The 22,026-nt window shown below is 49.6% G+C and overlaps 1 protein-coding gene across 2 annotated transcripts in view; it reads left to right on the top strand.

Moving 5' to 3' along the window:
• LOC8035610 (brain tumor protein) overlaps positions 1-22,026 on the top strand; it is a 75,084-nt gene that overhangs the window by 14,928 nt on the left and 38,130 nt on the right. Inside the window, exon 2 of one of the 2 annotated variants that reach the window (XM_029987134.4) lies at positions 2,912-3,058. In XM_029987134.4, coding sequence (XP_029842994.2) covers positions 3,032-3,058 — 27 coding nt within the window. In that variant the 5' untranslated portion in view covers positions 2,912-3,031. Of the gene's footprint in view, positions 1-2,911; positions 3,059-7,085; positions 7,254-22,026 lie in introns of those variants that run through there. The other variant, XM_029987133.4, reaches the window with a different exon arrangement.

The following is a 22,026-nucleotide window of genomic DNA, read 5'->3' as shown; positions in this document are numbered from 1 at the left end:
GGGATCTGTTTTATCTCGGTCGAAGCCCGGTGTCGGACCGGCCCGCATTCTTCGAGTTGGGTAAACACGGGACTCGGCGGCGCCAGCACTCGGGAGCTGGCCTGCTGTCGTCGACCCCCCCCTCGAAACATTGTTGCCAGCTGTACTCGTAGCGGCGCGGAAAAACGAAACGAAGAAACCTCCAACAGCCGAGGCGTTGCAAACCCTCTTGCGCACGGTCGCGCTGATCTCTAACCCATGTGGCGTCACCTCACGCTATGGGATCGCGTGCCGTGATATCACGGTGTCGCGTGGTGGTGTAACGTGGTACCGTGACGGTTAGCGGAAAAAGAATTGCCGCTAAATTTAACGTAGAAATGTTCGAGTCCGGGGATCCGCTGCCATTCCGACGCCACGTGACATTGGGGTGTCATGGCGCGTGACTCCATTACGTCATAACACGTCATGACGTTACGTGATACTGACGTCACATGACGCTGTGACGCCGTCGTTTCGGCGCAAACATCTATTTACCTTTTTTTTTTTCTTTTTCATCTGTTTCCGGTTGTTTTTGAGCCGCTTTTCAGCGTCCTAGATTTTGGAAGAATTCGCGGCTGCCTTTGCAAACTATTTATAGACCTTTTCCGTTTACCCTCGTCCTCAGCCAGATAGTTCACATATCCGGTACGGGGTAACGAAGAAAACCAAGTCTTTACAACCTAACTGAAATTGCTTTGTGTGCATGTTTATACAGCAGTGAAGTTCGTGAGCCCATATGGGCGTCTGGTACCTCATCTGTAGATGGGCAGTTTAGCCAGTGCAGTACAAACCTCTAGCCTGGGGTCTATTAACGTGCACCACGCAGTACTAGTGATACACGACCGCACGTCGGTACGATGCTCATCCAGATAGAAACGGGCGTGAGTTGGTCCTGCAGCACGAGCTTTCGCTCTACGTGCTCTGAGCTGGTGTGCGCTAGCCCACTCGGCCACCGATCCCCCAACACACACACACACACAAAGAGGGAGAGAGAGTGTGTGAGAGGGGGGGGGGGGGTCACCAACGCCCCGCGACGTTTCGTCGTTCAAGTCTGGGACCCGTACTCCGTTTTACACATGGTGTACCATACTGTCGATGCTACAGGCGGGAGCACGTAGCTCTGCAAAGCGTCTTATATTTGCACGAGAAGGCGTGGAAACGCGAAGCTTGACAAGGTACGCCTCGCGCGATTAGCTTTGACGGCGCTGCACGCTTTTAATGAAACGGAGTACTACACGGCGAGCAATTGTTCCACAATGCTGTCTTTGGCGTACCGGAACACAATGAGGGGCGCACTAATCAAAAGGCAACGTAGAGAACGCGCGATGACGACGCATTCATGCGCGGGCCGTCATTCGTTGAGGTCGGGGGGGGGGGGGGGGGGGGGGGGAAGAGGGGGGAGGGGTGACAAAAGCACTTTGGTGCAGGCTGGTAATCAAACGCACGAGCTCGAGAAGCAAACGAATTTGCACGGCGTTCACGTTCATATTATGTTGTATAGCAATCGAGCGATAAACGCCGAAAAGTCCATCTAACGCTCGCTGCCTGTTTTTTTTTTTTTTTTCCATCAATTTAGGGGGTTTGATGGCCGAGTGGGCTAGCGTATGTTAGAGTAACTGTATAGACTCTGCTTGCAGGGCCCGAGTGTCGCGTTCCTTTTCCTTGCGCCACCTACTCCGTATTGGCAGAGAAGCGGTCGCGTGCATCGAGCTGGATCCGACCTTCGTGCGGGAAAGCGACCTTGCAGGCGCCGAGTTTCGGGCGGATCATATGTTTCTCGCTTTGCGTTTGCGAAATATACATCCTACACTACTATATAACGAACTGGAAGGTTCCTTGACCATTCGACATCACGTGTAGCAACTGGATACAGTATAATCACGTTGTTTCATTACGCGAGCGATGTGTTTTAAAACGTGTTTTTAAAGTCTGGTAAGAAGACCACACGGAGGGCGATCGCGTAGCTCGCGCTTCTGGGGCTCTTGCAGAAGCGACGGTCGCTTCCCGCAGTGCGGAGCGGGGATTGGTGGCCGAGTGGGCTAGCGCTGACCTCTGGCGCTGACCAGCTCGGAGCACGTGGAGCGAAAGCTCGGCTGCAGAACCCAGGGATCCTGGGTTCAATCCCCACCCCTGCCCGTTTCGATCAGGATGTGCATCGTACCGGCATGCGGTCGTGTACCGCTACTGCGTGGTGCACGTTAAAGACCCCGAGGTAGTTAGCGGTCGTACCGCACCGGCTGAATTGCTCATCTACATCTGAGAGACAAGTCGCCCGTTGAGGCCGACTAACTTCAGGCTGTATAAACATACACACAAACATAATTGTTTCCATACCTAAAAAAAAAAATAAAAAAAAAAATAACGAATGCGGAGCGCATGAAACTTTCACAGACTTGCGTTTGGTTGCGGCATTGTGCGTTGTGCAGCCTCGTGATGACTCAGGACGAGAACACACACTGGCACGCTGCAGCACCATCTATGAGGTACCCCTGGAACTACATTTTACTTGAGTGAAGGTTCTGCGGTATTTGTGAGATAAAATGTAGATACTATCTATGAGAAGTGGTTCTTTATATAACATTATCAAAAACTTTTGCGAGCCCAAGATAAAAGAAAAAGAAGAGGAAATGTGCGCAAATGTAAAGTGTTCCACATACCGTGGTAACTGTAATTATGTATCCTACTCCTCTCTTGGTACCGAAAAGGATCGATAGCATGTTCTAACGAATAAATAAAATGGTGCCAGTGTTCACTCTCGTCATAAGCGGTCTATGAGGGCTGCACAACGCACTTGGTCACAACCAAATGCAAGTGTGTGGACCGGCATTTGAAACCTTATTGGGGCGACAGTGGATGTTTGGATCGACAAGTTCTTGCTCGCGTTCTTTTTCAGGTTCCAATGTGACGTCGTCCGCGTCGGCAGTCGTCCCAGGCCGGGCCGAGCGGGGTTGGACGATAGGCGTTGACCGTGGCGCCCAAACCGGCGCGGCACAGCCCGAGGCTAGCCGCTGCCATGGACACCCTGCTTGACACGCGAGACGTGAGTCTTTCCTCTTATTATACGGTGCAGGGTGTATACACGTCTTCGACTATAGTGTGTCGAGCGTTCCCGCCTTGGCATCATGCGAGCATGCCATCCACGAGAGGTATGAAGACGCGTCCTTGGTAGGTGAGGGACCGTAGCGGCAGTTTGGCGCCAGAAAACATTGGGCGTGAAAAAAAGAAAAGAAAAAATGGCGCGCGCGCGCGCAGGCGGTCGTCTGTCCGTCGTACAAGTATAGCACACGTGCGAGCGGCGTCGGCGTCTTCGATCGCTTCTGACGCCGGGAATCTAGCGCGCTGACTCAAACTCCGGGGGTTTCGGGACTCCCGCGAAGTCTGCTGCCGCGGGTTTGTCATCTTGCCGCGACCAAGGGAACCAAGAGGCGAGTCACTCGTCTCTCCAGATCCGTTTGTGGCAGGACTGTGGTTCAGCTTCAACGTGTATTCTTCAGCACCCCCCAGACGTCGAACGGGCTTGTCCAAGTCCTCCATCTGTGGTGAAAAGTGTAGAAAAAGTCTAGAGAGCCGGTGAGGCAGTAAGTTCGTCTCTGCAGATCCACTTGTGGCAGGACTGTGGTTCAGCTTCAAGGTTCTGCACCCGTCGGTAGACGTCGAATGGGCTTTTCCAAGTCTTCGATATCTTTGAGAAAAGTGTGGAGAACCGGTGCAGATTGGACCGTGGTGTGGTGTCTTCCAGTCTTGGATGCCACGTGTGTCGGTTGACGTGTTGGTGGACGCGTGGGTGGGTGGAGAACGAACGCTGCCTGCTGTTGGCTCTGGGCCTGGAAGTGTCCGAAACATCCAATGTTGCTGCTTCATCCGTCGATGGACAGGCACGTCCGTTGGCGCTTGGCGGGAAGACGACATTCGGTGCGTTTGGAGATTTTCGAAATGAGTTTCATCTTTGGTTTGCTCTTTTGGCTTTCGGTTTGCGAACGTAAGTACACTGCGAGGCACTTTTAGCGCGAACACGACAATGGCGCATTTCGTCCCGTTTTTTTTTTGTTTTAAAATATTTTATTAAAAACTCTAAAATTGGCCACTTTCCGCCACACCAGTAAATTCAATCTCAAGAAAGAAAAAGAAAACAAGAAAATAAAACGGATAATAATTTGTTCGCGCTAACAGTGTCGCGTGATGTCATAGACCCAAGACGAAATCATTTTTGTTTTTATTTATACCCACATGCTTTTGGACTTGTTTCCTAGTGTAGATGAAGACCGACCTTCTGGACTTGTCATTGTCATGTTTAAAAAGCAGCATTACCACAAACCTATAAAAAGTCAAATTGTGAATATTGGTATCAGAGGTTTTCGGTCTTTAGTTAAGAAGCTTACTCTCGAGATGAAGTTCGTTATCACAGCTGTTTGGAAGACAGTTTTAAAAAAGAACCAAGTTGCTTTTGGAATTATGCTCGGGCCCAAAGTAAGGATAGTGTCAGCGCTTCTGCGTTAAGAATTGACGATAATTGACGATTTTATGCAAGCCACAAAAAGTGAGCCAAGTATTTGCTAATTATTTTAGCTCTTGCTTTCCGGAACGTGACACAGTATGCCTAATGATTTCGAATTTAAGGGTTTTGCTGACTCCTTAGCATGCCACAGTGTAACCGAGGATGAGGTGATGTGCTCGATACGGAAGCTCGAACCAAAACTTTCAACTGGCTGTGATGACATTCCTAATTTTATGATCAAAGAATGTGCTGAAAATGTTTATACCTATCCTGACACATATATTTAATCTGTCTTTACAGTATGGGGTTTATCCTTCTCGGTGGAAAGTCTCAGTCGTAATACCAGCCTTCAAGTCAGGGAATCCTTGTAATGTCAATAATTTCCGCCCTGTGGCTCTTCTTTGTGGCTTCAACGAGGTTTTTGAGATGGTGGTGTATGAACGCTTGTACTTATATTTTATACAAAAAAGTTCACCTTTGCAACACGGATTCCTCAGGGGCAGATCAGTGGAGACGAACTTAGCTACCTTCCTCGGTCATAGTGATCCTGCAGTCTGCAACCGTGGTCAGGTGGACACAGTCTACTTCGGCATGACCAAGGCTTTCGATAAGGCTGACCACCAGATACTCTTGTTGAAATTAAAAGAATACGGATTATGCACCTTGCATTGCGCATGGTATGAAAGTTACCTTTCAGATCGCCAAAATTATCTTAGACTTTTTTAATTGTGTGTCGGAGACATTTACATCTTTGTATATCTGGCGTACCACAAGGTTCTAGCCTTGGACCACTCCTACTTTTGATATTTGTTAACGATCTACCATCTTCCATCAGAAACTCGAAAGTGCTAATGTTCGTCGATGACTTTAGACCTTTCCGTGTGGTTGATAATGTAAATGACTGTATTCAGATACAAAATGACATCTGCTCCGTTGAACATTGGTGCTTAAAAAATAGGCTTCAGCTTAATCAAAAAAAAGAAGGAAAAAAAGACTGTAGTAATGACCCTTACCAGGAAGAAAGGGAGCATAGTCTTCGACTACACTATATTTGAAGAGCAAGTGCTGCGGGTTGTCTGTACGGGATCTTGGTGTCTTTGTGGACTCGAGATTGGATTTTTGCCTCCACGTCTCTCGTATTGTTGGTCAATGACTTTGCCAACCGGGTGTAATTTCGCGGCTGACAAAAAAATTTCGTCGCTCTGAGTGTCTTTTATGTCTGTATTGTGCATTGGTTAGATCACGCCTCGAGTTCGCGTCTGTGGTTTGGAACTCCGTAACGATGTTACAGAGTAATCTTATTGAAAACGTTCAACGTAAGTTTATACAAATTTTATGCGATCGATATATTGGCCGCCCGCCGTTTCTACAATTACCATTCCCTGCTCATTGACCTCGGTATAGTGCCTCTGCACGATAGACGAATTGCAAGAGCCATGCATTTCCTGCGTCAAATTGTGTTCCGGGTACCGTCAGGGAGGACATCAGAATGCAGAGATACGTTTTATCCTGATGTGCGGGCCACTTGCCCAATGACACGTCTGCAACAGACTCACGATGCCTTTTTTTTTTTTGTTGAAACAGACATTTTCGCCTGATTGTGTTTTTATCCCATACTTTTATGTGTACAGGACAGTGCACTGCTACTCAGGCCACTTGGCTGTTTGCAGGCACGCAAAGAGAACGCCATCTATCTATTGTCACGAGGAAACTCTAATCTAGTCGCACGCGCACGTTCGTTACGTCATTTCTCATCACGTGACGCCGCTGGGTTCAAATTGGTGGGAAAACAAAAGCCGACCGACCCTTCTGGAGTTCTCGTTGCCACAAGCCCAAGTCGTCTTGTCTAGTCACGTGCTTCGCGACGTCATTTCCCGTCACGTGACGACGCCCCACTAGCCTCGCTTATTTATGCGATTCTCACGCGCGACTCGCAAAACTCCCGATTCGCACGAAAACGCGCGCGGCAAACGCGTACAACGGAACCGCTGGCAAACGGTCGGGGCGTTGACGCCGACTCGTTTCTGTGAACCCGCCGGCGACGAACTCGCGCGCGCCGAAACAACCCGCTGGGAAAGGACGCTACCGATAGATGGCGGCGCGAGCGGAAGAGGTGGGAGGGGCGTCGTCCGTCTGCATCCAGTTTAGAGGGCGAGGGTACGGCGCACTGGGCTTTTCGTGTATGTGCGTGTGCCTGTTACTTTTTTTGTTTTTATTCGATCGGCTATCTTCTCGCCCAGGGAGATTTGAACGCGAGCGGGCGGTTCAGTTCAGTTCAGTCGCCCGTGGTGTGTCGCGTCGGACGGCGCGCGTCGGCTTTGTTGGCGCTTCACGTTTAAAAACCAGTACTCACGCTCGCGCTAGAAAACCTCGGCGTAGTTAACAGCGCGGCGCCAACAGAGCTCCACTATTCTAGCGCATCATTCGACGGGACTGTTTGTGAGAAGCGTGCCGCTTATTGGATGCAATGAACGCTGCGACGTTCGAAGTCGAGCGAAGCGCGAACGGCGTCTTGTGACGATGCGGAGGCTCGCAGAGTGCGACTGTTTTTCGGCGTGGCGTTGGTGCCAAGTCGCGGTGCTTCTTGTGTGCGTGCCGTGCTAGTTGCCGAAGTGGTTTGTCTTCTATTTTCTTTTAATTTTTTACGTTTTTCTTTTTATCTGCGCTTTTGTTGTCCTGTATGTGCGTTCTGTGCGACCAAGCCGCCGACGCGGACATGCTATCCGAAGTCGACCTCATGGTGAGTCCGCCCTCCTAAGAGCTCTTTCTTGTAAGCTCCGTCTTCGTTTATTTTTTTATTTTTTTTTTTTTTTTTTGCCGCGCTCCGTGTTTTTTAGGTTGTCAGTTGTGCTTCTTTGCCATTCGGTGCTAACATCGATGATACGCTACACGTTGCAGCGACGAAACACTGTCCGTACCACGCTGCATTCCAAATTTCTCGTCCCACCTTGTGTCTCCAGTGTTTTTGTGGTTTGAAGGGAGATTTCGTGTGTATCGGGTGACATTTCTTGTTGTTGTTATTGTTCCTCGAAGGTCAGCGCTACGAGCGATGTTACGGAGATGCGCTTCTGGCGGGGAGGGTTTCTTTCGGGTCCGCTCCGGCGGCGTCGGCCTCCGTCGAGGTCAAGGGTGCTTTGACCCTACTTTTGGAGGGGGTTGGGTGACCTTGAATGACGCCTTTATGCCGAGGCCGGTCGCCGAGCGCTCCCTAGCTGACCGCTGGAAGCTTTGGGCTCTCTGGAACCTTTGTTGTGTAATGTTGGTCTCGTACCGGCGGTGTTCGCGTCCTGGGGCCGTTCTTGAGACGATCTTTCTTGTGGTTCGATCCGTGGAAGAAGGGCCGGTTTGTCGCGGCCAAACCGGTTATCTGAGTAGTAAGAAGTTAGCAGATAAGATTTCGGTTCGCTGGTGGTGGCTTCCTGGGCGAAAAGCCTACATTTGGGCGTTTGGGGAACAGCAGCAGGAAGTTAGTTCTGTAGGCTAGGTGGCGCAGGCTACCGCCCTTTATGAAGGGTAGAACCGGTAACATTTATCTGTCTATCCACCCGGCAGAATGTAGGGCGTCTGTTTCGGATGCCTTGTCTTGCTCCCTAGCCTGGTCAAGTTGACCTCGCAGCTTTTTGCCTGGGACATCACAATCGTGCACCCCCCCCCCCCCCCCCCCCCCCCCAAAGAAAAAAAAAAGTGCAATTTTATTTTTGTAGTTAAATTAGACTACTATGCATTGCCGAATGCCCATTTTCCGTCTAAATATAGCGGTACAGTATCGCTGCCATCATTGCACTTTTTCCAATTGTTTATTTTTTCACCCCATTTCTTATGTAATACCGTCTGACGGGGGGTCGTTAGGGTAATAAGGTGAAGTAAAGTTCGATCCAGATGCCGAAGTTTCAGCCCTATATCATTTTGTGAAAATTGGAATGGGGACGGCCACCCGAAATTGAGACGCCAAAGCGTTAGGAAAGGCGGAAAGCTTCCACCGCAAGCGGCTCCACCGAAGGTCCTCCCTCCCTTTCTCATCCTATCGGTAGTGACTATAATGGTTTCAGAGAATTCAAGCGGTTAACCACCGTGTCGAATCAGTAGACTGAGTTAACCGCTTGAATTTAAGAGAATTCAAGCGGTTAACCACAGTTAGTGTCGCATCTCTAGACTGGCAGGAGTGCCCTTTGGAACCTTAGGCGAATTTTGTTTCTCGATTTGTGTGCTTCTATTTGGCTTATATTATTTTTTGTTTCTTGAGATTGTGAAAGAATGTGCTTCTCTTGGTAGAGCTCCTACTTGAAGGTTATCTCGGGCTTCTATCGTTGCCTTTTGCGCGTTCAACATGGAATTCTTGTAAACTGCAAGAAAAGTGCATTTTTATTAATTTTTTTTTTGTTCGGCCTGGTAGCAGGTTCCTCTGGAAATCAACGTTATGGAAATGTTGTTTCCACGCGTGTGCTTGCTTACATACACGTAGCGGGTTCGGGTTCCCAGGCTCTCTCTGGTCGTACTTAACCACTGGAATCCTGGATGGATGGATGGATGGATGAATACGGCTGAGCCCTTTGGATCGGGCGGTAGCTTACGCCACCTAGCCATTTTGTTTTACCATTTAAGCTTAGAAAGTATATATAAAAATATATACTTTTCCAGGCTTAGAAGTCTGGAAAAGTAGCGCCAAGCTCCCCGGTGTAATCGCCATTCTTTTTTATTTTTTTTTTTTGGTTCGGGGAATGTGCAGTTTTTCCTTGACCTCTCCCTTGTTGGCGAGCCGAGTCAAACACTCGGTGACGGGTCGCTTTATTTTGCTATCCAGACGCACCCCTGAAACGAGGGCACATAGTCGCACCGACGCCACCACGTATGCGGCGTCGATGCTTGGCGGCATTGAAACAGAAATTCCCCGCCTTGAGATACGCGAAGAACAACGGTATACCATTGTGAGAGAGCTGGGGATGTAAGCACGATCGGCAAGTTGGCTGCGTGCACAGTGCTAACGGCGCTTATATTGGCGTCGAGGATCGGACTGTATACGGGCGACGATGCTCCGCGGGGATCTTGGGGCGTCTGGGGACCCTTTTGAAGATTTCGAATGGACCGGAATGGCGATTGCTATGGCAGCTTTATGTTAGTGCCTGTGTTTGGCAAGGAGGCAGGGGAGGCGATGGCGCTATACTCTCCCAGGATCCAGCGATTTTTTAGTCGCACTTTGCTCTTCCCCGAAGAATCTTGGCTCCAACAGTCAAGCAAGTGCGCCCCGGGCCCTTGGGAGCAGTTGCAAGCGGTTTAAATGAATAGATCTTGTAAGCGAATCGTTTGTGGTGGGATTTTGGCTTTGTCTCGGAATGCTCTTATGGGGTGATCGGTGTAAAGCGTGTTTGAAATCGGAGGGGCACAACGGGCAGAGGGCATGTTGATCGCACTCGCAGCCGTGTAGACCAGGATTTGCCGAGACGTGAACTGGCGATTTGGGCAGCCATTGTGAGTATCCAGGAAGCCGTGGTTTTTGGCCAACCGCGAAGTTCGACCGCACGTATAGCTGACAGGCACGACGTCGCCTTCTTTACATAACAACTCTTGGCAAATACACTGAACCTCAACGAGTTTCGCTGTGTTTGCCACATTTTTGTTCCCCAGAGGGCTGTAGCGACAACCGATGATATTTTGGCAGCGCCAAGCTCGAGTATGCACCTACTTTCCTCAGAAGAGGGTGATTGCGCATGCTCAGAACGCGACCCAGCAGACGGTGTTAAAGTCTCTTGATACTTTTTTTTTTACAAGCAGCGACAACCAATACGAAAGGCGAGGCGCATTCCGCTGGAACAGAATGGCGTCATTCGGTTCTGTCCTGATCTGCTGTGCGCCGCCATTCGCTTCCTAAAACTAGCACCGTCACGCAGCTCGCCGCTTCAAAGAGTTGTACGTGGGTCACGTGACTCGCGGTGCGAAGTCGTGGTGTTGCTTGACGTCAGGTTGGATCTTATAGCTTGGCACGCGTTACTCGATCGAATACCGTTGTTGATACGTGACGTCATGTGATTTGACGCTTCACCACCCAGATTTGCGCCTATGTCCCTAATGCACGCTGCACGCGAGACCTTACGGCGGTAGGTTAATGGAGCGGCTGATTTTTTTGCTGTGTACGTCGGAAAGTACTGTTGTGATGGGCATTTGGGCGGGTTGGTAGGAGTTCATAGTGAAAAATAGTGCGACTGGGACGAAGACAAAGAAGAGAGATGCGCTTGACAAGTGCCGACTGAAATCTCGTTAGAACGGAAGCACGAAATGGACGCTGGTGCTCGCGCTGGCACTGCCACGACATAGCATAATCTTGAACCACGTGGCAGTGCCTGCGCGAGCTGCAGCTGGAGAGGTCCCGGGTTCGATACCCGGACCAGGCGGATTTTTTCGGTCGCGCAGCAGTCATTCTAGCTAGGTTTGGAGATTTGTGTTTGTCATTTGTTCCCCTTCTCCAGGGATTATTTTCGTCATCAATTTCGTGTTTCTGTTGAAATAAGATTTTGGTTGCTAGTCAGCGCTTGTCCAGTGTTTCTTTGTCCTCGTCCCAGTCGCGCCGTTTTTCACTAGGAAGTTCCTCTCATCTCTTTCCCCTTTAGCAGAGCGTGCGTTGGAGAGGAGGTCGCCCCCTCTCTTGTGTTCACTCTGCTTAAGTGGAAAGAGGTGGGAGGAGCTTCCCCCGAACTGTCAACCTGCCACGGCTTGTCTGGCTCATTTCAATTGTAAGCCCTTCTTAATTATAATATACACTGTCGTCCTTTTTATTTTTCTGACACATTTGTGAGTCATTTTATCGCCAGCTTTCAGGGCCACGGCTCCAATCCTATTCTCTGCGGGCGCCGCCATCTTGAATCGCGTAACTTTCTGTATACTGGGAAAACTATCTCTGCTCTCGCCACACCACTTTGTTCGCGACTGTCTATCATTTTTTTTTGCCTTTTATATATCATTTTACTTGTTCCAAATTGTAACGCCTTTTTTTTTTCATCCTGCATGGGTGGATTTGTGAACTACGTGAATGGAAACAAGAAGAAACGAGAAAAAAATGTCTGTAGTTGTGTTTGCCTTAAAAACCGTCGTAAAAAAAAAAAAAGTGTTGAATTAAGATACATGTAGGGTGCACGCTAGATTTGTTTTGTTATTTCATCAAGACGTAGACGCTTCAAACGCCAAAAAGCATCGTATTTTTCCCTCGACGACTAAGGCTTTTATCAGAACTACTTCGCGCAGCGCTTTAATAATGCGCAAAACTTCCTTTTTCTTGTTGATGTGACAACGCGTGTCAAGGCTTAAGCCAGGTGCGAGCTTAGATTGATCAACGCGCGGGCGCAATCGAACGGGGAGGTTGCCACGGCGCGTGGCGTTGGACTTACAATGGCGGCTCCCCCGAAAGGACTCCCCTTCTGACAGGGCTCTCGCGGGAGGAGGACCTCCGAGCGGCGACGCCGATTGGGCGACGGAAAGAGCTTGGCGGCCATGTTTTTGTTTCTTCCAGGTTTCTAGGCGGAGTTGGGGAATGGGGAAGGACCGTTGAGGGGGGGGGGGGGGGGGGGGTTTGCGTCCCCGAATTCTTGGCGCGTGGGTTTGGGGAGTCGGACGGTGGTGGGAAATCAAGTTGTGCGCTCTTCGAATCGAGCGGATTGCTGGCGCTGGCGGGAGGGGGATGGACGGGGGGTTTGTTGGGATATTTGTTCGGGGTGACGTGCAGTCCTTCGCTCAGCGACGACTTGGACTCTGGTTTGCGAACCGAGGTTTTGATAAAACATTCGTACTTGCCAATACGTAAAACGCTATTCGGTTCGGGAGCTGCGGCGTTCGCTTCGTGCACATCCTGACACTGTCTAAAGAAAAAGCGGTGTTAGCTACACTCCTGACAGACTCGTCAAACATGATCGAGGCATGTTTGACAAATCGCGCGTCAAACACGAGAAGCAAACATTACTAAGTTTTAGAATAGCGTCCACCGCGCGTGCGCCGAACGCTAACCGCGTTTCGCGCTTTGCGAGCGTCATTTTAGCGTGCACGATTTTTCGAAAATTACGCGCGTCTGCCAAGAGAGTTTGCGTTCCTCCGAGGAGGTTTCGTCATGCGCGCGAGAAGTTGGCCAAAAAGCCGCGACAAGCACAAGTTAAATAATGGCAATTCCCAGGACCGTGGCGACACGGTGAATACCATGCCGCGGCTGCGGCCGTCGCGGCACCGGGAACTCGACAGCGTCATCTTCGTGGCTGCGAATTTCACTGGAGGACGACGTTGTTTACATATTTATTTTTATACCCTAAAGGCCCTCACTGGCATCACGTAGGGATAAATAACAGTGCACTAATTAGGAAAAAAAAAAAAAAAGCAGCAACGCGCACTCCTACCTACGGGAGGTGCGCGTCGCAAGCGATTCGGAAGTCCCAGCAACGGGAGCAACGATCGCTGGCAACTTGCTGTTTGCGAGGCGCGAAGGTCGGTCAGTATACGAGAGACCTCTCTAGCCGAGGCTAGCGGACACGACCGGTCGACTGCTCGCGTCGTATTTTCATATTGAACACGCTTAAAATGTTACTCTGGTAAGAAAAACAAAACACGTGGTTTGTTTTCTCAAGTTACCGATTTCGTGCATCCTCTGATGGCATAACCTCCCCGTTAACCAATCAGCGTCGAGTATCTCACTCCTCCTCTCCCACCCGTCAACCAATCAGTGTCCAGCCTGGCGGCCACGCGTTTACCCGGGCTTCACGAAATGCCGAGCGCCTAACCAAAAAACGTTTCACGTAAAATAAAAACAACAACAAATATTTCTGGTGGCGGTGCCAGCGCGAGAGGCTGGTGTTTTGCGGCGGCGCGGCGGATAAACTCTATTCCTTGTTCACACAGTTGCGTCGACTGCGTTGCGCTGCGTCGTGCTGCACAGCGCTTCCATTGACTCGTCGGGTCGCCATAGCAACAGCTGGACGCAAGCAGTCTTAAAAAGGCGCAAGTGGTTGCAGTCGCACTCGGACGTAACTGTGCAAGTCCGAAATAACCGATCATTTGGTTTTTGCTTTCTCGTGTACACTTTTTTTTTTCACGAGGGCGCTGTCATCTTGAAGGTCCTCACTTTCAGTGCGGACGACGTTGTTTTGCCGTTTCCGCGTAAATTAGAAGACATTCGGGATATAAGCCTAACCGTAACCCATTCTCCTTTTGCTTCACATCTATTTTTACTAATTAGCGGGTTTAAATGTTTTAGTTTCTGTTCATCGCTCATACCTGATATGTAATTACCAGGTGGCTGTAAGAGATTGTAAGAGATTCCTGCAGCTCAGGCCAGGTTGAAGGGTGGATCGCACGCACAGTATTGAAAACGCTGCCATTGACGAGGAATTTGAAAAGTGATACTACAAGTCCTTGGACTCTGCACGGCGCTTGTTCTGGCTGACTCCGAATTACACTCCAAACTGTGTAACTATCGAATTGGTCGAAATCACCGATGACTATGGAGCTGAAGTGCCTATGTTTCCATGATTCCTCGAGTGCCGGACGGGGAGCTTGAGAGATTTTGCAAAGGGTTCATTTAGACGCGACCGTACGTTGTAGAGGCATGCTGTGTGCAGTGGCGTACCAACTTGTTTTTAAGTGGTGGGAGGGGGGGGGGGGAACCCCCCCCCCCTCCTCAGTCCCGGGGGCGGTGCCCTTGGTATCCCTTGGGCGCCGCCGGCCAGTTTTTGCCCTGCCCAGTGGCGGCTGTTTCAAGAGGAGGGGGGGGGAGGGGGAGGCAAAACACATGCCTTGCGGTCCTAACTTCACGTGCACGTCGCACACAGCCATGGGCGTACCAGCCGGGGAGGCAAAGGGGCGCTTGCCCACCCCCCCTTTCCCAGTTCTCAGAGGGGGGGGGGGGGCACTCAGAGAACGGGGGGGGGGGGGGTGCAAGCGCGCCCCCCTTGCCTCCCCGGCTGGTACGCCCATGGCTGTGTGCGACGTGCACGTGAAGTTAGGACCGCGTTCAGACGCCCAACCGCAGTTATTTTTTGTCGAACGGCGTGAAAACGAATTTCGTCGTGGTCTCTGTGCCGGTCTGTTCCGATCGCTGTTCGTGGTGAAATCTGGTTGGACATTACGGTGTAAGAGATGGGCTCTTTCTTACACCGTGGATTCGACGTGGCTTCGCGCACTGCAAGGTTTATCGACACGAACGAGTCCGGAGGAATGTGACACCGAAGACGATATATCTGCACAGCTTTGCCCCTGTGTAGCTAGCGTAAAGGAGACTTCGGAAGGTTTTTGTTGCTCGAGCGGTTCTACGGACAAAGCCCGTTGGAGATTTTATTAATCTCGTGCCGCTCGAGAAGTTGACAACTTTAGGAGAAGGAAAAAAAGAAAAAAAAGTTGAGCTTATAACCGTATTTTTTTTTCTCCTTATTTGATGAAGTTTGTTTGCGTTGTGCTTTGCAGCACAACAATTCACTTTTTTTTTTCTTTTTTGCACAGGGGGGAATGGGGAAGTTTGGTTATCACCAAATTGGTCTCTAACGGTAATCAACAATTCGAAACTTACATGAAGATGTTAACCGCCAATCAAGACTAACTATTAAAAAAAAAAAAAAAAGAAAGAAAACGCTGTTACTGCAGAAGGGTGCACCTGCCAGTATTCCACAGCGATATTATCACGGTAACGACTTCACGTAGTCCGCGCAGGCGCGCAGTAGATATAAAGCTTCGCATACTTCCATGAGCAATTTGCGTTGAAGCGCGCAGTGCATCCGCTTTTCCCAACCCGAGAATAATCTTAAACTTTGTCTTTATTCAGTTTTTTTTTTTCCACGGGAGTCTCCCGCCCTTCGCCGATCGCTCTCTCCTGCCGCCGTCCCGGTCGGCTTTTGACCTCTACTGTGACCTCGGGCTGGCTCAGGACGTTCCACTTCTTTGTCGACCCCGCGTTCGCGCCCCCCCAACGGGGCCGCTCTGACCTTGACACTCCACACGGGAGGAAGGAGCCTTTTTTGGGGAACTTGGCCCCCTCCCCGTCTTCTGGGTCCTTCTTATTTCGGGCTCCTCTTGAACGCCGTTTCTCGCGTTGGAAGCAGCACCAGCGCGGATTTTCGTTTTCTTTGATAAATTTATTTTTGTGAAGAAAAAAGAAGTGTGGTATTTCCTTTTTTTTTTAATTTTTTTTCCTTCTTGCTTGTATACGTTTTCTGAGACTGACATAAATGGAACTTGTTTACGGAGGAGTGACTTTGGCGGCGGCGGTGTTGAACTGGTTTTCAAGGCTTTTGCAGTTGGTACCCTTGCGCCCTTGTCACACTGCCCGTACATCATATTATACGAAAGACACGGGGTGTTTGCGGACACGGCGACAAACTTGTCTGCGGGCACGCGTCGAGCATCTTTTCGAAACATGTTTGCAGACAGTCTTTGTATGACCAGTGTAACAGGACCACACTCTAAGAAAAAAGGGAGGAGAAAGGTAGCAAAAGCGACTGTTCCTCCTTGTTGCGGTCAAGTTGCCCAGAGAAGGGAGGAACGGCAGTTCAGATGAAAGGAGGAGGGCGAGTTCCTCCTTGTTCAGTTGGCGCAGGGGTAGAACATCGCGCTACTGACCAAGTGGTCAACGGTTCGATCCCCAGGAAAGTGTTTTTTTTTTTTTTTAACTTTTTTTTTTTTGTAAATTTTTTTTTTTTTTTTTTTTTGTTTACCAAAACACACATATATACAAACCCAGACCGATGAAAGGAAAATTAAAGTCCTTATTATTCTCCGAGACGTTTTCCTCCTCCAGGGGCCCTAAACTCGTGAAACACGAAGTTGGGGCCGAAGTTGAGGGAGCGCACCGATTGGACAATCACGACGATGACTTGGCGCTTTTGTCGCCAACATCCAATCGGCGCGCTCCGCGAACTTTCGGCTCCAACTTTGTGTTTCACGAGTTTAGGGCCCCAGGCAGACCGGAGAAAGCTTTCGCCCTCCCGACCCATCTTCTTTCGGTTTCGTTTTTCGAGCACATCGCGCACGTTGTTTAATAAATTAATGTTGAGTTGATTGAGCTTCAGCGGCAGCGAAGGCCGCCTGTAATTCCGTCTTCTAGTCCAAACGTGCAGAACATTTCGGTTGCATTGACGTTTTTACCACTAATTTTATCAAATGAGCTAACGAAGCCGCTAGAAACAGCGAAGTTCCGGAGCAGTGCCAGCAGCGCTACATACACTGGGTAAGACGGCCGTTTCCAATTTGCGGGACACACGCGGAACTACAGCAGCGAAACCACGAGGAACTGTGTCGACGTTTTCGACGTTATGGAAATCGCGGGAACTGCGTCCAAGGAAGGCAGGTTTTCCTGCCGGCTGCCTGGGTGCCTTCCGTGCTGAGTTCGGTTCCGTTGTCCCGTGCCGAGTGCCAACCGGCGTTCAACGTGATTCTTCTGCGTGTCAGCAACATCGTCAACGTGGTTCTGTATTTCTTCGTGTCAGCGACATCGTGATGGCAGTGTTGTGGGTTGTGAACAGAAGACTGGAATTATCGCCGATGTGACCGTGTGTTCGCGTATCAGTGGTGAAACAACAAGATGAGATGACGTAAACTGTCGGGCATTGATGCCGCTAGTCGGGCCGTTATCGGAGGGGCCGGGGTGTCGCAGGATGACATTCCGCTTTACATTAAAGAGTTTAAAACCACTTGAGGGATTAGGTGCAGTCGATCGACGTGTGGATAGTCATGTTGGAACGCTGGTCTGAACGGTAAGCTCCTATCGTACAGTGGCCAATGTGACTGTCGGTCCCCGAGAGCGATGGCGCTCTGGGGAAAAGACAACACTACGAAAGTATGACGGAAAGTACGTATATTTATAATAGAAGTTTAGCATAAAAAAAAAGACAGGCAAAATCGAAAAAAACAAAAAAAAAACGCTATCTTTTCTTTTACTGTTTAAATATATTACGGTTCCTGTAGAAACTGCCCTCTAAGTGGCGCGCTGGGATGAGCGCTAGAAGTTTTCGAGCTCGCAACGGCGCAGCTCGGTACACTTAACAGTTGTCGGAAGTCGCGGCTTTGACTGCATTCAAGTTGATCGAAAAGCGATTTCTGTGCCCGTGAAGCATCACTTCCAGCTGAGTGAATATCCGCTCTACAGAGATTAATTCAAGACGGCAATTGCAGCTTTGCGCGAACAGCACAAATAGAAAAACGAACACTACAATATAAATACTGGCTACGAAGGGCCATGCGGGAAAACAAACTCATGGCTTGGAACCACATTGGAGCGGCTCGATTTATTGGCTTTCAAATAATAATGGCATGATCGAGCGTCTTCTTTTTAATAAGAGATTCATCCCCTGAGCCATTAAAAATAGCCTCAGATGTATGACATTGCTGGAAAAAAATGAACATGTTCGGAATATTTTTTTTTGCTTAGGGAGTCACCGAAAAATTCCGCACGTTCAAAACGACCACTATAAAAGACGGAAACGCAGGGCTCGGTAGTAGTGTTCGGGGTAGTGTGCTGTTGTATTGATGTGTGTATGTGCGATGCCTGTGTATGCGTTCAATATATGTTGACCTGATGTTTGTAGTGTGCGCAACGTGTCTACATGTGTTAGAGATTCCGAAGAAAAGGAAACGCAATTGTGGCATGAGGAAATAAAAATATTTGTTTGTAAAACATGAATTGGGCGGTACCTAGCGCCACCTAGCCTAGCTACGTGTTTACGCTACGCGGCTACGCCATAGTTTCGTGTTACCGTGCTGAGAGAAGCCAAGAGGTTGCTTCGGATTTGCTTTTTTTTTTGAGAGCGGCTTTTGGTTTTGCGGGCGAATGAGTTTCACTCCTCCGTGATGTGCGGTTGACGCTACGGTTGACGAAGGAATTGTGGCTCGAGGAATAGCAAAGGTAGGACATAAAGTGCGCGAACTGAGTGCCGGTTGTCTCCGTTAAACATCGCAGTGCTGACGATGAGAAGACTGAGTGACTGCATGCTTTCGAAACGTAAGTTTCTTTACCTGCAGGGGTAAAGAAACCTCGGAAATAAATACAGTTCGCGGAAAGCTCGTGTTACGTTTTTATTTCCTGCTCCTCTCGCTTCGTGCAATAGACTTAGTGTTCTCGTTAAGCCTTACCGAGCTCGATTTGCTCGATTCGTGGCCGCCATAATGAGATGCAGTCGACGGAGGAACTTTTCCTCCCCTGCTTAAGGGACGAAAGTTTCTCCCTTTCTGAAGGAACATATGTGTCAAGAGCGTTCCTCCCTTTAGGGAGGACTATACTGACCCTTTTTTCTAAGAGTGCACGAGACGAGAAACAAACGCGCCCAAGACTGTCTTTTTGTGGGATGTGTATAAGCAATGGAACTGCCGCTTTAGCCGTTCGCTATTTAATGGCGGACGCCTTCTGCGGAGATTGGTCGCAAGTGCGCACGCGCTGCGTTTTCGCGTGGCGAGGAGGAAAGTGTAGGCGGAAAGGCGGAGGCGTTAGCAGACGACAATTCGGCGCTTATCCTCGCAGCTCGTATTGCATAAGCGGCCCACAGACCACGTGACCCCTACGAGGAGTTGGTAACTCTATGGAGGAGATGCGCATGTCGCGCTCCTGTAGGCCAACTCATGTTTACAAAGAAATCGTAGCTCCCCTAGCGGACGCCACCGGCGCCGCGCATGCGCGATGGAGTGCGGGCAAGAAGCTCGCCGTCGCCCGTAAATAAACCATTGGAATGCGATGTTGTCGGCGTCTGTATACGAGTCCCCGTGCTCTTTTTTGCGTTGGAATTGTTGATTCTACGTCTTCCTGGCGATGCCTGACTGCTTGAGCGGCCTCAGCGAAATTACCGAGGCTCGTTACACCGAAAAACCTCGCGTGAATAATGTGACATGCCGCGATTCATTCCGCGTGGACGCCGCAGAATGTGCTGTAAAGCCTGATTCGCGTGATGAGATTCTGCTCGCAATTTTCAGTCGCGACGTCGCTCGGGCTGCAGAAGCGTGAATCGTAGCCGAGATGGTTGACGTTGATACTGAAAATCGCAAGCAGAATCGGACCGATTGAATCGGGAATAACAAGTCGATGAAGGTCATTGGTAACAATGATCAACATCTTTTATCTACTGATTACACTGAGCCTGCTTTCCCCAACCAACCTTCAAACTTGAGTCTTTTGAGGCCTGCACGTACTTTCTATCGTAATTACCGGGCCAACGTTTGATCTACGGGCCGGCGTCGTCAGAAAGAGCAGACAAGCAGAAACCTCTGAAAAAGCAGACGACAGTTCGAACGATCAGGTGGTTTTTGAACTTGAAGACGCACTGAACGTAGTCCGCGGGTGATCCGTACAACTTGACGGTTTTCCCGCGTTCGTGTTGGAACAAAACAAATAAATCTGATGACCACAAGTATCCGTGAATTCGACCCAAAGGGCTGGCCGCCCAAGCAATCGTGGTGCTACGGTGTCTGGTTTTCCCTTTTCACGGCACATACCCAGGTTCTCGGACGAACCGAGCACGTGAAAACTGACCTTCAAACCTTTCTAGACTCTTTTGGTACAGCCCCAGTCGCGGCGTTTTAACAAGAAAGCAGGTTTTTTTTTTGTTTTTTTTTTGTCTGGTTTCTTTTAAAACCGAAGCGCTCGGCGCGCCACCACCGTGCCGTGACGGAACAGTGTTGAGTTCGTGTAAGTGCAATCCACTTAAAACGATGACGAGAAAACCCGAAATTTCAATTGTTGTAACGATCATCGTTCTATCTGGACTAGAATCTGATCGTTTCTAGACTAGAAACTCTAGAAAGTGATCGCGCCCTTTATATGTGGTATCGTTATGAGTGGATCGCGCTGCATAGTGGCCAAGTTGGGAACTGTACGCGCAGGGAATGGGGACAAGGTTTCCCGAGATTTTATCGCGCACTCGCTGCGCTCGTCGGTGCCATATTGCACTCGCCGGTAGGTGGGGCGCTTTGGTGGAGCTCGCAAGTTCAACTAAACCGAACTATACAAAGAAATAACCCCCAAGTATGTCTTCATTACCGTTATCGTCTGTTAACGGAACTTGGAAGTAGCGCAAAATGTGCTCCCCCCCCACACACACACACACAGACACACACACATTCGCCGCAACACACATCTTTTGGCAAGGAAGAAGTTGATCGAAATTTGCAGGGTCGTGCTTTGAAAGCGCGAAAGGTATAGAACAAAATGTCCGTGCACGTAAGTGAAGTTGAGAAAGCTGTGTTCATTCCCAGGCTGTATCCGCAGAGGACAAATGCAGCTTCGCACTAAATCTTGCATTCTGAGGCATCTTTGCGCTCTTTCGCTGTATCCAGCGAAACAGCGCAAAGATCGAGCAGCGAATAAAGATGAATCGACATACCTGTCTCTGTTCCGATGATGAGAACAATGAAAATGCAAGCTTCATTGCGCGGGCTTACACTCGACAGCAGGGTCGGGCAGTATCGCGATACCAATGTATCGCGATAGTATTTCAGAAATACATTTCGCATCTGTATTTCTGTGTCGCGGTACATTTTTTTTCACCAGTATCTATATTCCTGTATCGAAATACATTTGGAATGTTTCTTTGTATTTGCGATGCAATCGGGATGAAATTTATTTCGTTACATTTCTTGAGAAATACTCCCCCCCCCCCCCCGGAGTATTTGATTTTATCTTGTGAGGGCACCAGGGTCAAGGTGGTACTGGGGCATTGTTAGTATGCTGACCAAGGTTCCTTTTGAATCTCCAAACTATTTTTATGTGCTTCCTCTTCTCTCTTCTGAGAAGTGCTGCGTAGTCGTGTACTCGAACCAGGTGGCGTGCCAGGAGTGGAGTCAGTGCATCTTCTGCCGCAGGTCCTTAGGTAGGGATTTCTTGAGTCATTGTTTGCTGGCACCCAATGCCCGGTGCTGCACCCAATGCCCGGTGCTAACCGTCTCTCTTGCATTAGCGTACACAGTTCCCCCAGCGGGAAAAGCTGATTCACAGTCCGTTGCAGCACGAGCCGGGCGGTGGTTGGCTTGAAATAGTAGGACGACTTGTGCAGTGAAGTTCAACACATATTCGAATGCGTCCGCGGCTGCGCCCGTAATATTGCACGGCTCAAGGGTACGTGACCCGCTGCTCTGGCGGTCCGAAACCCAGGAAGGAGGCCAGACGTGGCCTCGCGGTGCCGAGCCGGACTCCGTACAGCTGCGACTCTTCTGCGCTGTTTCTCGGAGAGCTCGTACCTGTGCCGGCAGTATAAGGTCGCAATCCACGAGGTCTCTGTTTGGATGATGCAAGGCGAGACTTGAGGACTGCAATTCATGCGTCGGTGGCGGAGAGTCGGCAGAAAGGACCTTCGCTACAGGGATGCTACCGTATCGTTTTTTCAGCCGTAACAGACGATAAGACCGGTGTTCCAGGAAGCTTCATGTGGTCCACTATTCTCAAAAATTCCAAATGACGCTGCCTGCACGATCTTTAACGAGGTAACCTACAGCGAAAATACGTATTGTCTTTTCATACAACAGCGTGGTAAATTTTCATGTTCAAGGCCACACCTACAGATAAAGAATACAAGTTC

The sequence above is a fragment of the Ixodes scapularis genome, unplaced genomic scaffold (genome assembly GCF_016920785.2).
Source record: "Ixodes scapularis isolate PalLabHiFi unplaced genomic scaffold, ASM1692078v2 PGA_scaffold13__105_contigs__length_92229423, whole genome shotgun sequence".
Taxonomy (NCBI): domain Eukaryota; kingdom Metazoa; phylum Arthropoda; class Arachnida; order Ixodida; family Ixodidae; genus Ixodes; species Ixodes scapularis.
This window is presented reverse-complemented; position numbering and strand designations above follow the sequence as displayed.